The following is a 15,853-nucleotide window of genomic DNA, read 5'->3' on the forward strand; positions in this document are numbered from 1 at the left end:
TAAAGGCATTCAGCAAGAAGCGCTGAAATTTATTCAAATTAATTACAGTAGAGACCTCTGACTTTGAACTTCTAATTCACAACAGCAGTAAAAAAGGAAATGGTGAAATGGGTTGTATTAAAGTGCAATGATGTGGAAAAAACCATTGAAATAACACAAATGAGGCTGCAGTGAGAAATGAAATGACAGTCTCATCCAAGCAATGACAGCAATATATAAGTAAATTATGTTACAGATAATTTACAAAATAACTTACATAGATGAAGATAAGATGAATCTCATGTTGCTATTCCATTGTTAAATATCAGACTAAATATTCCTGGTCAGCACAGTATTATATGGAATAAGAAAAAAAAGATCAGAGGATTTCTGTTTTGAAAAAGATGCCTGAAGTAAAACCCTGATCAGCATTTATATTGAAGTATTGCAAGAAACCTAAGTATTTATGAATTGTAAAGTGACACATTCAGCAGCATGAAGACTATAAATACATCTTTTACATTGATACATTATATCTACACACATATACATATCTACACGTACATGTATTATACACACAAGCACATACATGCACATATATATGTGCATAAATATGTGTGTGTGCATATACATGCTTTAATATGTGCTGACCATGGTCAGCTGCATTTTGATTGCGTCTGGGGTAGGGTTGCTTCTGCATCATTCTTAGGAGTGTTTGTCATTTAAGTTTTCTACTCTGCAGCCTCTAAAACATAAAATTCTGGCATAAAGATAGAATTCAGGGCTCAGCCATCAGAGAATCTGATGATTAACACAGTTCCCATTGACATAATCTGCTGTGCTTAGTGCTTCTGAAAAGTTATGCTCTTTATGTCCCCATTATTTTTAAATAATATGGTGCATGAATCAGTTAAACCTGTTTTCATATAAGCAAAAATATTTGAGAGATGGAAAGGAATGAATACAGTATTCTATACCTGCACTTAGTTTTGTACTGTAAGGTGTGCAAAGAACATCTGACAAAGAGAACACTTGCAACACTGGCTTACATCATACCCTGAAAACCGACAAGTTTAGCATAACCCTTCCTTTAAAAAAATTTAAAATACTTATCTGTAGCATAAATCTGACTCTTCTCTAAGGTTTTTTCCTCCTGTACTCCCCTTTTGTAGAAAAGTTATGTCATTGGGGTTTCTTCTCTTTCAATTAATCTGGAACACTATGGACTAAAAATGCATTGGATTTCCAGCCCTCATAGGTTTGTTTGAAGGAAGGCTCTTGACCCCCAGTGCAGTTACAATGCCTTCCTCTGGCTGTAGCTGCACATTAATTGTGAGAGCTGAAAGTAACCATGCAATTACTGTTTATTAAAAAATAATTTAGTGAATAAGAACATTTGTGTTTCATTGTCCACCTGAATAAGGAGAAAGATACTACTAAATTGCCAAGGCTGTGTAAACACAGTGATCTTGGTAAAGAATTTGGTTGTGAGGCCAAAGTACCTCAGAAAAAGCTATTCCATTGCACAAGTCACTAAAATGTTGGAAAGGATAAAGTAATAGTTTCTTTTGATGTTGTTGTGGTCAGTGAATTGGCCATGTCTGCATCCCTGCCTCTAGGGAGCAGGAGAATATCCTGAAAACCCAAGAGGAAAGGGTGGACCAAACTTCCTTCCTTATTGCCGTCAGAGTCCCATTCGCTGCATTGACCGAGGTATGTCCTTGGAGAAAGGGTTTCTTGGGGAGAAGAAATTGTAAACGTAGATTTATTTTCCTCATACCTATCCTGTACAGTGATTGCTATGCTATTAGTTTACAATGAGCATTTAGCATTGAACACATTTTGTCTGCTCACATTCAGATTCTGGCTGTTACAAAAAGTTCTACAGAAACCTGATTGTGTGTCAAAGAGAAAACGCGCTTTATGCTAGCAGCTCTTCAGAGCAGAAACCTCTACAAAATCCTATTTCAAATCATTTTACTTTTATTTACAACTTCACATTCCATGCACTTTTCATTGGGATCTTCTGGGAGAACCTGTGGAAGTCACCACTAAAAATACTCAGAGCTGGCAACACAGAACTTGTGGTTCTTCAATGAAGTCCAAAGTCCAGAACTCTGCAGCAAATGACAATCTCCAGATTTACCTTCCAGGGAGGTGGGATGAGCATTTCACATTAGCCCTTAATGTCAGAGAAGCTGGTGCTACTGACATTGCAGCTATCACTGCAACTTGATGATGTGCTCAAAGTGCTGGAGGCAGTGCCTGATTCTGGGAAAGGGAGGAAAAAAACCCCACAAGAAAATATTATATAGTGGTTGTTTTTCATTACTTTCTTTGATAAAAGGAATCTTCAAAGAGACAATAATCTCAGTTAAAATAAATAGCCTACCAGAGCTGCTTAAAGATTGAGCTGATTTTGAGTTGCCTATGAGCATCAGCAGGTTGCTTGCTGGAATCCAACCTTCTCTACCACTGCTCAGGTTCTTTACAAACCTAAAAAAAATAGATAAAAATATTAGAAGTCAGATTGCTTCATTTGATGCCTTTGAAAGTTTTGCCCTAAACATCTGCCTTCTAAACACAGTTCTGCGTATAAAAATTTCCAAACACAGATCTGCGTACCAAAGTCCATCCTCCCCTTCACGAATCAGTTGAACTAGATCTCCACTTTTCACTGTAAATTCTTCAGAAACTCCTTTGTCATAATCAGTCACAACTGTATATTTACCAGGAGTCTAAATGCACACAGAGGAAAGAAAACAAATTATTTCTGTTGAGTACTTTAAGGTATGTTGCAGCTTTTGTTATGTAATTATAGTACTTTTCCCTTCTTTCTCATGTACCTACATGCTGAAGATGGTGTAAATACTGGGGCAGTAAAATTCTGCTGATTGATTGCATGCAAATTCAATACATTAATTCTCATACCCTGAAAAACATTCAGTGAAATGTTCCCATTACAACAATTAATTCATGTGTCTACAGAAAATAAAACCAGAAGAAAAAGAAAACCTGGCAAACCCATGCCATGGTGTCTGTGTGGAAGTCTATTGGCATGGTAGCTGAACTTCTCATCACTTGATTGCTGTACCATGGCACAAGCAGCCACGACTCACTGGGCTGCAGGTGTGCAAAGCCACAGAGGGACCTCCCCAAGGTACAAAAATGGGGCTGATTTAAGAGAAGGGGTTCTTCTCCATTGCCCTGGGAATTTTGCCCAGCTGAGCATTTCAAGGCAGACATTTCCCCTCCTGCCAGCTGCAAAAGCATTTCTGTATCCTGGCGCACACACTGTACTGGTACCCCTTGCTTAGCTCCATAGGAAAGCATTTCTGGTTACCAGCTTCATCTCGCCTCCCCCTCCTCCTCCTTCTTCCTCCGCATCCGATGAATTCAGCGGTTCTTCAGCACTAGACCAGCCATCATTTTCTTCAGATGCATCAAGAGAATGGGATGGTTTGGCCCAACCTTGGGGAAGGAACAGCCAACAGTTAACTTCGCAGCAGTGAGCCACTGACTGGGAGAAACATTCTCCCCACTGAAAAGCTCGTAAGTGATCAGCATAAACAGGAGGAAAACTGTACACAGGGAGGTTATTACAGTCACTGGGTGAAATTCACTGCTGGCAAAAGTTGGCCTGCTTCCATCTGAGTAAGTGGAGTTGTGGCTATGCATGGAAGTGAATTTAGCCCTTTGGATTTATATGAAGGGAAATGAATGGAGAGAATGCAAATTTCCAACTGAAAGGCAAATACATATAAATATTTGTATAATAAATATATATTATACAAAGATGAACGAGATATAGATACTGTTTTTCCTTGGGAGGAAGCAGAAGACAGGAACATACACTTTCTGGGAAGAGGTTGAACACCCAAAGCCACCTAACTGGCTTGCTGGAATAAGGGATAGATGAGCCTTGCCTCCTTCACACTGTTAACAACTGTCAAAAAATTCCACACAAGCTACAAGCACTCTATACTTCACCTGACAAGGTAGCCCATTATTTATGAATGTTCAGGCTGACACAAGAATACTTAATTACTCTGACTTATCTTGGTGTTACATCACTGCAACAAACACCACAACAATCTCCTGCCTGACTCCTACTGCTTTTTCTCTCTCAGGGTGAAGCATTTAATTTATTCATAAAGCTGAATCATATCCAGAGTGCACAAAATTCTCTTTCAAATAAAATTAAATTAATTTTTATTAGTGGGATGCTTTACACCAAGTTCAGCGGCTACTAATAAATGTGTTGAGCTCATAATGAAAAAAAGTCAAAAGAGACAAGTTTTTTTAAGCAAGCTTTCGTTTCAAGCAAAATAGTAACAACAGTGAAACTCAATGAAAAGAATGAAAAGAAGAACAAAGTTCCCATTTTATGTAACTATTCGTTAAATTAAGAAAGCACCAGCATTTTTGCTTATCACTGCTCCTGAGGCATTTGTCGCCCAGCTGGTCATGTCAGTGCATTAGGAAAAACCTGAACAGTGCAGAGTAAAGCCAAAGAAATCATAGAAAGGAATCACACCCAGAGCACACCAACAGAGTGGGATTTTTACCTTGCCTATGCTGGTGAGTGACCTGCACAAGATTAGAAGTACTGACCCATTTGGCCCTGTCCAGGGTTAAGAATGAACTTCCATCTGTGAAGAAACTGAGTAATAAATTTCTGCTGTATTCCACGAAAATTTCCTTGGAAGCTTACATCTTGTAGTTATCTTGTTGGACACAGCTGAAACCATTTCTGTTATTTCCAAGTTAAGAACAATGCAACAAAAGAAAACTTGGTTTCTCCTAACGCTCTAAGTGCCTGTAACCTCATACTCACTGGCCTGCTCTTCTGGTACATTTTGGGTAACAGCTCTTGTTCTCAGCCTCTTTCTTTTCTTATATTGTGCTGATGTGCTAAGAGCAGACTGGCCTGATCCTGCCATACCAACAATAGTACTCCTCCTCATACAAGCTGGCACTCCACAATTAACAAGTCTATATAAAAGCCCATCTCCTCCTGGGAAGGGAAGTTGTCACCATGGTAGTATTCACATTTGCAAGCTATGGGCACCGAAATTATGCGTGAACATTCAATCTGTGTGTGTGTATTCTGCAGGGTGGGACTAACATCAGAGCTCCCTATAAAGGCAGGAAAGGTAGGAAAAGGGCAGGCAGTCTTGAGAAAAGACAAGGTTATTCAGAAATGAGTTTAGATATAATGATGCCAGGAAAACCAAGAATTCATTAACTGCTTCTCTTCAGAAATAATCAAACAGGTTTCTTCAAAGAGCTATGATCTGCCTACAATATGTAATTCTAATTCATATTGCTTGAGCTCACTTCAGCATAAATCACAGCAACACAGCAGTGAAAGGAAATGAATGGGGGCCATGCACCCTGCACTGGGCACTGTGACCATCACCTGCCCCAGTTTCATCCTGAAATGCCTGGGTCAGCTCCCTGCTTATCCCTCTTTGAGTTGGGGAAGGAGAAGAGATAAAGTGTCAGAAAAGAGATTGGAAGATGCAAGACAGAAGGAGAAGTTAATAGATGTTTTAAATTAATTTACTTGGTTTAGCACTTTCATAAAGTAAGATGCTTCTGGGACAGAACAGCAAATCAGATAAGCCTGTTACAAGGACACAATAATTTTACTGTAAATAAGCAGTGATCAAGTGACTCTCTTCCTTGGAAAATTCCAGCACCTGAGGAAAAGGCCACAGAACACCCTTTTCTTTCAGACATTTTTGGGCCCTCCGAATTTCCATGGTACCTGGAGATCTCAGAGTTCTGCCTGCTACCTGCAGAAAAATAACCTTGTAACTCTCATATGCACCCTTGTGGAGTTTCTGCACCTGTCTAGCCCAGGATTACATTGCCTGCTGCTCAGCAAGGTGAACAGTGTTGCAGTTTTGCCAGCACAGCAGCTGAGCTTGCACCATTTCCACAGACAAGACAAAGACTTCAGAAACCTGGAGAGGAGGCTGATGGTAGGGTTTGAAACAGCTCACCTTTAGACTAATATTTTCTAAAGGACATAGTGGTGGAAAGAGTCAGAAGAGAGGAATTGCTTTCCTTGTACTCTCTACTACTCTAGTTAATCAGCCTAGGGATTTGTACTCAAACCTTCACCAACAGCCCTGCTGGTTAGAAATGGGTTAACTGAAATGCTTTTCTATGCTCTGCTTAGCTGTGAGTTGGGAGGATGGGAGGCAAACTGCTGCAAGGGGTTCAGTTAAGTAATCTGGAGTTCACAGGGTGGTAAAAGTTGCCTACTATCACCCAAAGAAAGATGCAACAGGGTTGTGACTGCAGTGATAAATGCAGATCTAAAATGGAAATTCCACATGACAGTGATCTGACTTTTGGAATTTTTTTTCTTTTTTAAAAGATAAATCCTCTCCACAAGGGGTACAGTGACAGAAGGATTCTAACACATGGAAAACCATGGTTGCAGAGCAGCTGGACAATCCTGTAATTCCATTAAACACCCAGTTTCTGGCTATTTCTTCAGCAACAAATCTCTTTCCCACTGTCTTCTAAAAACTAGTTACCCATATGCTGCTTTATTTAAAACCAAGGTAAAACTTCAACCAGTTGTGCTATCAAAAACAGTATATACAGATCCAGTCAACAGTGCTGCACACAACAGCATCACACAGGTATTCCCAGCACTCTGATGTAACATATTACATGAGGGATGTGTGAGTACTTGTGGAGTACAAGATGTGGCATCACTGTACCTCTTAAACCAAAAGGAGTTGGGTCACTCACTACTTCGTGCCGTTTGGCTTTTTTGTCAGGACTGGTAGGAGAAGCTGCAGGAGTATGAATAGGTAAAAAACACAGAAGAGAGATATTGAAGAACTGGAAAAAAGAGAATAGGTGGATTGCATGCTAAATACCTTTGAGTTTACACTGGAAAACAAGTGGATTTCTGTAATCTAATTTTAGCTGTCACTGGTGCATGGCAGCAGAAGGAATTAATTATTTACAAGTAGTTATATGAAGATACATTGACAAATTTATTTTACCATAATAGATGAAAATATATGTAAACTTTTCTAAATTAAGTAGACATCAACTGAATACAATTTACTTCAATTTCAGACAAACATTACCAAATTAAGCAATCATTTTTATGTAAATCTAGTGCTACAGCAATACCTGGTCCTGTAAGAAGGATCATTGGCAATGTCTGGCTTTTAGCAGAAGGAGATGGAGTTTCTGTCAAGGCAAGCATGGGACATTAGTGCTCACCTCATTAGCATTAGATACACAACCCTAGAGTCTCTCCAGAAAGAACTCAAAGGTAATTGGGTTTTAAACAGGCATTCTGGAAAGATGCTTGGGGGAAAAAAATTACCATGCTGTTGAGAAAGTGGCATCATCTTAATGCAATTCAGACTGTTCAAAGACAGCTCTTCAAAGCAAGAAGTGACTGTACCAGTGTGCTTACTTGGCAGGAGGAAGCAAGAAAGGTCTCAAACTCTTATTGCCTGTTTTAGAAAAAATGAGGCAAAGACCATTTCTGGAAGAATAGGGAAATTCTTACTTATTTTTCTACCCAGCAAAACAACAATGTCAGACACATTCTGCTGTAGTTATTTATGCTTTGAGAGTTTTGTTAGCAAGGATGCCCATAAAAAAATCCTCTATAAATCCTTCACAGAATCACCTTGATTCCTTTTTGCCAAGTAGAAATGCACTTGGGGCAGATCCACTGAAGCTAGAAGCAGGCCAGGTGTCCGGTCAGAAGACAACTTCCTTCCTCTAGTTTTTCTACAGGAATGGGGCACAATAAACTCTGCCCTTGGCCTTGACAGTGAGATTGGAGGCACTGGAAACCGTGCTCCTTCCCTTGCATCTCCACAGCCCCACTTTTCCTAGCTGCATCTCCCCCTCCCACTCTGGAGCTTGTTTCCCTTGAAATCTCCCTGTCAGAGGCACCGACTAAGGAACCTAGCTTGACCTTGGAAGAACAAGCTAGTGTGTACACTGAAAACCTATCACACTACACACACATACAAAGTGATGCTTCAGTTACAGCTTTACACAGAAAACAGTCTAGCCTTTTTTTTTTTTAAATTACCTTTCTGACTTTTGAGGTTAGTAAAGCCCTGCAGTGTAAAGCACTTTTTTGACAGTACAGAGCATTCTGAGGTAGAGCTAGTGTTGTCTACAAAGGAAGAGAGAGACACAGAAAGAAAAGGGAGAAGGCCATGAAAAGATCAAGACAAAAAGTCATTTGCAGCTGTGCCAGGGACCCTGCATGTTAGGATGAGAAAGGACAATTGAAAATCCAGGTACAACACAAGTGTCCGGTTGTTCTTGCTGTGCATGGGCTTGTACTGCCACTGGTTCAATAAATAATTTCCATGATGGGAAAAAAATTAAAGAGAAAAAACAAAACAAAACAAAACAACCTTTCTTTAGACCAGATAATACCAAGAAATTTTTTTTCAGACAAAGAGAACCCTGAGAAGCTGGGCAGCTCTAAGAGAAGACCTACTGCAGACTTTGGCCTTGTAACAAATAGTTCCCACGTGCTTTTGCCTACCATCCATTCAAGATGGCTTTGGGCCTGTCCACACCACACACTGGAATGCAGAAATCAATCCCAAGCTAAGGGCAGATGGGACCAGCACACTGGTGCAACGTGGGCAGCACTTTGTGGGTGGGCTGCCTTAGGGCTGTAAACAACAAAGCCCTGCTTGTTCAGGAGTCCTGCTGCCTCCCCTGCACTACCGTGGCTACTCTGCTGGTGGATCTGCCTGTGCATCTGCAGTGCAGGCATGCTCCTTGCAATTAAAGACCACAGCATGTATGGGCAAACTCACCTTTGCCTTTCTCGGGGTACTTTGGTGCTACTGTAGTGCCACAACCTTCTAGACTTGTGATATCAGCTTTCTTCTCCTCCATTTTTTTGGTATTTCTGGTGTGGTTTCGTGAAGGACTGTTTATTAGAAGAAAATGAAGACAATCAATCCAGTCACAGGCTTCTACATAGAGATATATAGGCTGAAAACCATTTATTTGTTAGATTCCCAGACTGTAGCTTCCAGGATTGAAAAAGTCATTGGTGATTGTACATGTAAAGACCTTGAGAACATAGAAATGGGAAACACCTCTCCTAACTAACTGCAATCCCATGTAGTATGGCAGTGAGAGCTACTGGACAGATGGCTCAGGACAACTTCCACTCACTTGCAGCTAACAGGTTCCTCCTGGATGTACTAGGAAAAAAAGAAGAAAGATAAAGGAATAAACTCTGCCTTTCAGAAGCTCTTAATACAGGAACAAATGAGGACCTTGCAGTGCATTCCCGTCACAACTCCATCTGAGAATGGCATAGAGAAAGACACTCCGTAAATATGATGTATCTGGGGAATTCTCCCTGAGCAATAAGTAGATGCATAAAAGATTCAGGGCAGAGAGCTACCAGTACATATTTGAGCACACACCATATGGATATGAGCACATGGGCTTATGGATAGACATATACACATATGAAAAACCAGAGAGAGTAGCAGAGAATTGAAGAGAGGTGTCAGGCAAGGGCAGAACAACAGATGAGAACAGAAGAATATATAGCTTGGTATGGTGAAGGATGGAAAGAAAGAAAAACTTCACCCAGAAATTGGGGCACTGGAGGAATTTACACATTACTTAGGCTAAAAATAAAGCAAATAAGAGTAAAAGAACAAGGGACAGAGAAAAGATACTGCTGTGGAAAAGACAGAAGGGAAGGTAACATGACATTGGAAAAGGAAGAAAAAGTTAATCCACGTAGAGGAAAAGAACAGTGAAGGAAGAAAAAGGCTGCTGCATAAAACTCTCTTATCTGGAGTGTAATGTATATAATCAGCTGTTCAACAAGCAGACACATAACACCACCAGAATTTTGGCTGGTGAAGAAAATTACATTTCTGTGGTATTCTCTATTGATTGGCAAAGCCCACGCCATTGCTGCTCAGTTTAACAGTTCTGGGTATGTTTAAACTCCCAGCTTTACAGCTTTATAGTAGAAAGAGAACTAAACCAAAACCTTAAAACACAAGGATGAGTATTAAGGGGTAGGAGCAATGAAAAGCTGCAAACCAGATGTATGAGCATATTCACAAGACAGCCAGGCTGATGTTACAACATACTTACCTTGCACAAGATGATGCTGGTAGTGGTAGAGGTAAACTCTGTGTTTGTTCTAGTGTCCTGTGCTGACTAGCTTCTGTAATGGAGGAAGGAAAAAGAACTATTAATATTGATTTGTGTCCTACACAGGGAAGATCTACAGGGCAGGATTTGAAGATCAGAGAGAAAACACATTAAAAAAAATTTGGAAAAAAAAAATCTCTAAAGTATTTTACCTCTGCATGCCTGCAGTTGACTTGTCAGCACTTTTCTTATTTCACTCACCCAAGTAGCTTTAACTTCAGGGGTTGGTGCCTATCCAAAAGTAAATACAATCAGCCATCAAGCACAGAATACTTACTACACAAACAGCTGCATGCCAAAGCATAGCCTCAGAGGAATCCTTCAAGAGGGACAGACAAAGCTCCCTCTCCAGTCCTTCCATGAACAGAAACTGGTTGTAGCCACTGGAACAGGCTGAGGCAGAGGTTATGCATGTGCTACAGTCCAATCTCATCTCCCAAGCCATCCACTACTCCAGTGATAGCTGTAGTAATGGTGTATACAATATCCTCTATGGGCATTGTAAGACATGATTATTTTTTTCCCCCAGAAGACTCTTCCATTGAAATATGATTTAGGTTTTCTTTTTCTTCCTACATTTCCTCATCACACTATTAGTGATATAACAGAGGAAAAAAACCTCCAGATCTTCTTAAGGTTAGATTCCTTCTCCTCTTTTTCTCTCCCTTTTTTTTTTTTTTTTAATGTAGTGCCATGTTATTTACCTGTATAATGTAAACTTCTTCCCTTGCATTATACCAGATTTCAAATTTTTTTGCATCACCTTTGACATTTTCTGTTATTCCAACTGCAGCCATCTGGAAGCAAAGAGAACAGAAGCTGACCTACTGCATTGCAATTATGTTAAAAACAGAAGCAGGCAGCTATTGGTATTCTTTGGCACCTTATTTCTGAAAAGGAAAACCCTATCTGGCTTCTTGCACAAGGAAAAGAATAGCTAACAATATTTGATCTGCATAAGAGATTTAGTGCTTTGTACCAGCCTGGCTACCTTGGAGGGAAGAAGAGTTTAGGCACATTACATTGAGACTGACATGTAAAATGTTGCTTTTAAAATCCAGACCACCAAATCCTACATGTTTTTTACACTACCTTGCTCTACATTTTCTGTGTGATTAATGCAACTGCCATTCAGCTGGACAGACAGCAACACAAAATAACACAGACCTGCAGCACCAGCCAGGTTTGTCTGAAAGGGTGAAGTTCCCAGTACAATGCTGCAACACAGGTCTGCAGAGATAAAACTAGAATGATGTATTACTACAGGCTAAGCCCTCAGTACCCTTGACCTTCAGGACTGATCAGTGTCTTACATTTAAGGAGTGTTTGTAGCTGTAAGAAGGTGCTTTCTCATATCCCTCTCCGTTTTCTTCTCGCTTTTTACAGAACAGGACGGCTTTCTCGTGGAGGAAGAGGTGTCGCTGCATTGGCTTGAAGCGTGCCAAATCTTTCACCTTTGTGTGACCCTTTTTATGATCAGTCCAGACACTGAAGGATCCTTGCATTAAAAGCTTGCCCAGCTCATTAAGGTTTCCCTGGAACAAAAAACCAGTGATATTTGTAACTACAGAGATAACATCAGATTAAAATATATACTTTGAACAGGTCTTTACAAGTCTGTTGTTCCCAATAATCTCTCATACCAGTGTTTATGTTGGATTTGGAAATGCAATAAAAATATAGTCAGTGTTGGATTTTTACATATAATTTTCACTGGCTGACACTGTTCCGGCAGGATTTTACAGTTGAGAGTACCTCTAGCAGAGACACAAGAACTTACCACAGAGAGAGGGAACCACAATACACATCTTTGGTTGGTTGTTTTTTTCCCCCAAACTCTGCTCCAAATCTGCTTATGTATTGTTTTGAGTTTTGTTATTTTTTTGGGAACTGAAAGTTTTGGGTGTAATTTTACATATAGATATAAAAACTTAGTAGCCACACCCATTCAGCTGTACTAACCCAGGCTCTTCATGAGAGTTTTCAGTTTCTCACTCACTGTCCAGAAGACCAAAGAAAAAAAACTTAGGTAGACAGAGGAAAATATTAGTCATAGCAGGAAAACTTCAAAAGAGTATAAAGAGATCCCTTTTCCATTATTTTCATTACACAATTAAGTTTAAAGGCATGTTTTGTAGAACACTCTTCTCATTATTAGTACACAGTATAGGGAATGCTGTACATATATCTAAAAAACCAAAAGAAAAAAAGTTAAAAGTAAGCAAAAATACTGCTACTCACATCATAGCCAGTAATGGCTATCTGGTGCATAGAATCATTAACTGCTTTAAGAATGCCCAGTATAGAAGTTAGTGCTTCCTGAAGATCTTCAGCACCTTCACAGTTCTTACTGTACTTTAGCATTTCCTGAGTGCAAGGGAATGAGAACACACTTAGCTTTTGAAACAGTAGCAACCAGGAACGTTCGAATTTTAACACTGAATTTTAGGTGGGGGGTTGGAATGAGATGATCTGTAAGGTCCCTTCCAACCCAAACCATTCTGTGACTGTGATTTTAAAGTTAGCAAAGTACAGCTTTATACCATATAATCTAGTTAGTTCAATACTGACTGGAACTCAATAGATCCTAAAGATTTACTTCTCATTTCTCCTGCTCATTAGCCAAATATATTTTGTTCATCTAGAGTTTTTGTAAGCTGTATGTAAGAATTTTACAAGACTAACTTTGCAAACATTTTTCATCACAATTGCAAAAAGACCCCAAAAACAAACCAAACCAAACCAACAATCGTCAAACAAAGGGATAGGTTTTTCTTTCATTTGTTACTTTTAGAAGTGAACAAATTTAAAAACATAGTCAAATTTAATTTACTCTTTTAATTATGGCAAGGCCTGGCATGCTAATAACAGATTTAAACTTACTGCATTGAGTATTATCTACACATTTAAAAAATAATCCCTTCTCTAAAGGGATTATTGGTGAAGCAGCATCTTCCAATTTGATATAGAAAAAACACAGTTGCAAGTTCATATGGGATTCCTCTGACTTCACAGTATGAAAATAAGGATTTACTCATAGACTGTAGAAAGTGAAGATATTTTAAGTCAAAAACCTTTATAATTCTCCTCTCTTTACAGAAGCCTAACGTAATTAATTCTTTAAAGGCTGTTAACAGCTCAGTTGTAACTCAAGAGTAAATCTGGTTCGAGGTAAATTTTTAAGCTCCTGTTAAATACAATTATTATAACATGTCTTTGTGATGAATATTTCTTAGTTCAAACATGGCAAAATGTTATATATTAATTTAAATAAATTTATTAGAGTACATTGCTCTTACTTTGCTCTTTCAGTATAGCATATTTAAGTGAATCGCAAAAGCATCCTTCACACGAACACCATACAGTGCTCTCTGTCAAGTGCATTTCTTTAAGCCCAGCAAGGCACGTTCCTGCAATATGGGTAGGGTGACTATTACTGAAGAGTAACAAGTACTTCAGATATTCTATCTTCTTTGTTTTAAAGTTTTCTTGGACCTTCTGATTTTCCCTCATTAACTTTTCACCTTCTTTTCAGCAGAAATCTAAGGGCAAAAGCAGTTACAAAAGATGTCCCTGCGTAACATTTGGTTATTGTAAGTTTTTTGACTGAAAGAAAAAAGAACTGAGCTGAAAACTGATGGACTGGAATGTGTGTGTTTCTGTTTACACATCTGTTCACTAACTTTTAGGTTTCTTTCCAGCAGGCTGAGAGAAGCAGCATTTAAAAAAACAAATGCACAAAATGTGCTTAGCATTGTAGTTTAGAAATACATACCTTTAGCAATAATTGGTATTTGGTTATTCTTTGAACGGGTTTCAGCAAGTATGAGTCCAAACTGAGCTTGTGGTCGAGTTTTCTTTGACATTCCTGTAATCAGTGTTGGATTTCATCAGGACACTAATCAGTATTTGTGCTATTTGTTCTTGAGAAAATTCAGTAAAAATAAACCAAACAAAAAACCCAGACCCCAACAAAACCAAACCTACCATTATTTTAGGCATTCAAGCAAGCATACCTGGAAGAATACAGAGTCTGAAAACTGCCTCCACAAACTTTCGGATCGAGGTTTATTTTGACAGTATTTTTCATAAATCTGGAAGTCTTCCATCTGGAATTGTGGAGACAAGCAAAAAGTTCATAAATTCCTATGACTTTAATAGACAAAGCTCATAACATTTTTTTTCATTTGCAATAATGCTATGAAAAAAACAACCACCAACAAAAATGGAATCATTGTTTTTTGCTTGGGATGCCTCAAGGAATTGCAAAATCACTGATTTTGTAACGGCTACTAATTTGGGACTTTCAAAATAAAATATTCCTGTTAATTTTTGCTTCAGTTGAATGCTAAACACCTTATGAAGAAGTACATGTTATATTTACAAATATATTTCTACTACAATATGAAAAATATCTCTGACTGCCCAGCCATGAGACCCACTGTGCAGCTTTTAAAAAAGACTTTGTCCTTTTTCTTTATTTTCCTTTCACAAATGTGTTTTTCACTGGGAGTCACACTGAGGTTAACCAAGCAGTTTGCTCTCCCTTATTACTTCAGACATTAAATAGCATTACTTCAGCACTTAAGCAAAAAGAAATAAAGAGTGTTGAAAATGTCATAGTAATCACAGATACAAAGGAAAGACCAGGTAGGAAATCAGCAGGCACAGAAGTACCTCCATCCCTCAGTTTTAGGAAACAGCATCTCCATGGATGTAGCCAGTAAACAGAAGGGGGAGGGACGGCTCCTCCCAGGAGCTTTAGAGCATCAACAGGCAGCAACAACAGGAGACTGATTTCCATACACACATTCTTATTTAGCCTTTAGTATACTACAGCTGAGTCTCATTGTTTAGTACATCCCCAATTAAAAAAGTTTAATTTTGTCATAGCTTTCTATTTTCAGAATAAAAATATTTTGGACTTACTCTGTTGAGGTCCTCTTTAAAGAAAACAGAAAAGAACAACAACAACAACAATCCAATAAAGAAATCAAACCAAGTAAACCAACCATTTATAGTGATGAGAAAAAATGCAGTGCATGATTCCTCTTCATGCTTTCCTAACTGCCACTTTAAAAAAGCAGTTTTCTTTTAACGAGGTAGTAGATTTTCCTAATAAAATTAATTGTGCTGCACAGGGGAAAATAACCCTCAAATAACATCTACATTCTCAGCCTATTACATGCTCAGGACAAACAAAGGGGATGTGGTGGCAATTGCTACATGAGAAGCACTCTCATGTGTTGCAGTCCTAAAGAGGTTTGTGAATGAAGTGCCAGCAAAAGGCAACACATACCTGATCCAGAAAGCACCGTCCTACCAGTTCTGGGTATTCCACATAGGTTTCTAGTTCTCTCAAGAATATTCTATGAGGAAGAGAATTTTCTTAGAGCACACATTAAAGAAAGTTGTCATAATGTTCACAGTCTCGCAATGAGTTCTCTCAACTTTTGGAAACAGAGTTGTAATGCTACAAAACATAATTCTTCTAGATCACGCACTTTAAAAGGGTTAGCAAATTAAAACAAATATTCTGACCAATTTCTTTTAGCTTACTGCTGCTGCAACTGAAATCAAATACAGAGTTGGGGAAAGAAGGGGGATTTAATTTCCCTTCCTTATGTATTCAGCAGCAGGATTTGTACAGTTTAAAGTG

General features: G+C 38.8%; 1 protein-coding gene across 16 annotated transcripts in view; it reads right to left on the reverse strand.

Annotated features, from left to right (window-relative positions):
* The window catches only part of MCF2L (MCF.2 cell line derived transforming sequence like), a 156,920-nt gene continuing 141,067 nt past the window's right edge, over nt 1-15,853 (reverse strand). For 8 of the 16 annotated variants that reach the window (XM_048327762.1, XM_048327806.1, XM_048327814.1 and 5 more), the window contains 16 exons: nt 15,494-15,563; nt 14,211-14,303; nt 13,970-14,062; nt 12,436-12,561; nt 11,508-11,729; nt 10,899-10,991; nt 10,347-10,425; nt 10,135-10,207; nt 8,820-8,935; nt 8,072-8,158; nt 7,147-7,206; nt 6,723-6,797; nt 3,323-3,450; nt 2,605-2,717; nt 2,372-2,475; nt 1-2,250 (listed from right to left, as the gene is read on the reverse strand). In XM_048327762.1, the coding sequence (XP_048183719.1) occupies nt 2,156-2,250; nt 2,372-2,475; nt 2,605-2,717; nt 3,323-3,450; nt 6,723-6,797; nt 7,147-7,206; nt 8,072-8,158; nt 8,820-8,935; nt 10,135-10,207; nt 10,347-10,425; nt 10,899-10,991; nt 11,508-11,729; nt 12,436-12,561; nt 13,970-14,062; nt 14,211-14,303; nt 15,494-15,563 (1,627 nt within the window). In that variant the 3' untranslated portion in view covers nt 1-2,155. The remainder of the gene's footprint in view (nt 2,251-2,371; nt 2,476-2,604; nt 2,718-3,322; nt 3,451-6,722; nt 6,798-7,146; nt 7,207-8,071; nt 8,159-8,819; nt 8,936-10,134; nt 10,208-10,346; nt 10,426-10,898; nt 10,992-11,507; nt 11,730-12,435; nt 12,562-13,969; nt 14,063-14,210; nt 14,304-15,493; nt 15,564-15,853) is intronic. The other 8 variants (XM_048327860.1, XM_048327876.1, XM_048327868.1 and 5 more) reach the window with 6 other exon arrangements.

Source organism: Corvus hawaiiensis, chromosome 2 (assembly GCF_020740725.1).
Source record: "Corvus hawaiiensis isolate bCorHaw1 chromosome 2, bCorHaw1.pri.cur, whole genome shotgun sequence".
In the NCBI taxonomy this organism is placed as follows: domain Eukaryota; kingdom Metazoa; phylum Chordata; class Aves; order Passeriformes; family Corvidae; genus Corvus; species Corvus hawaiiensis.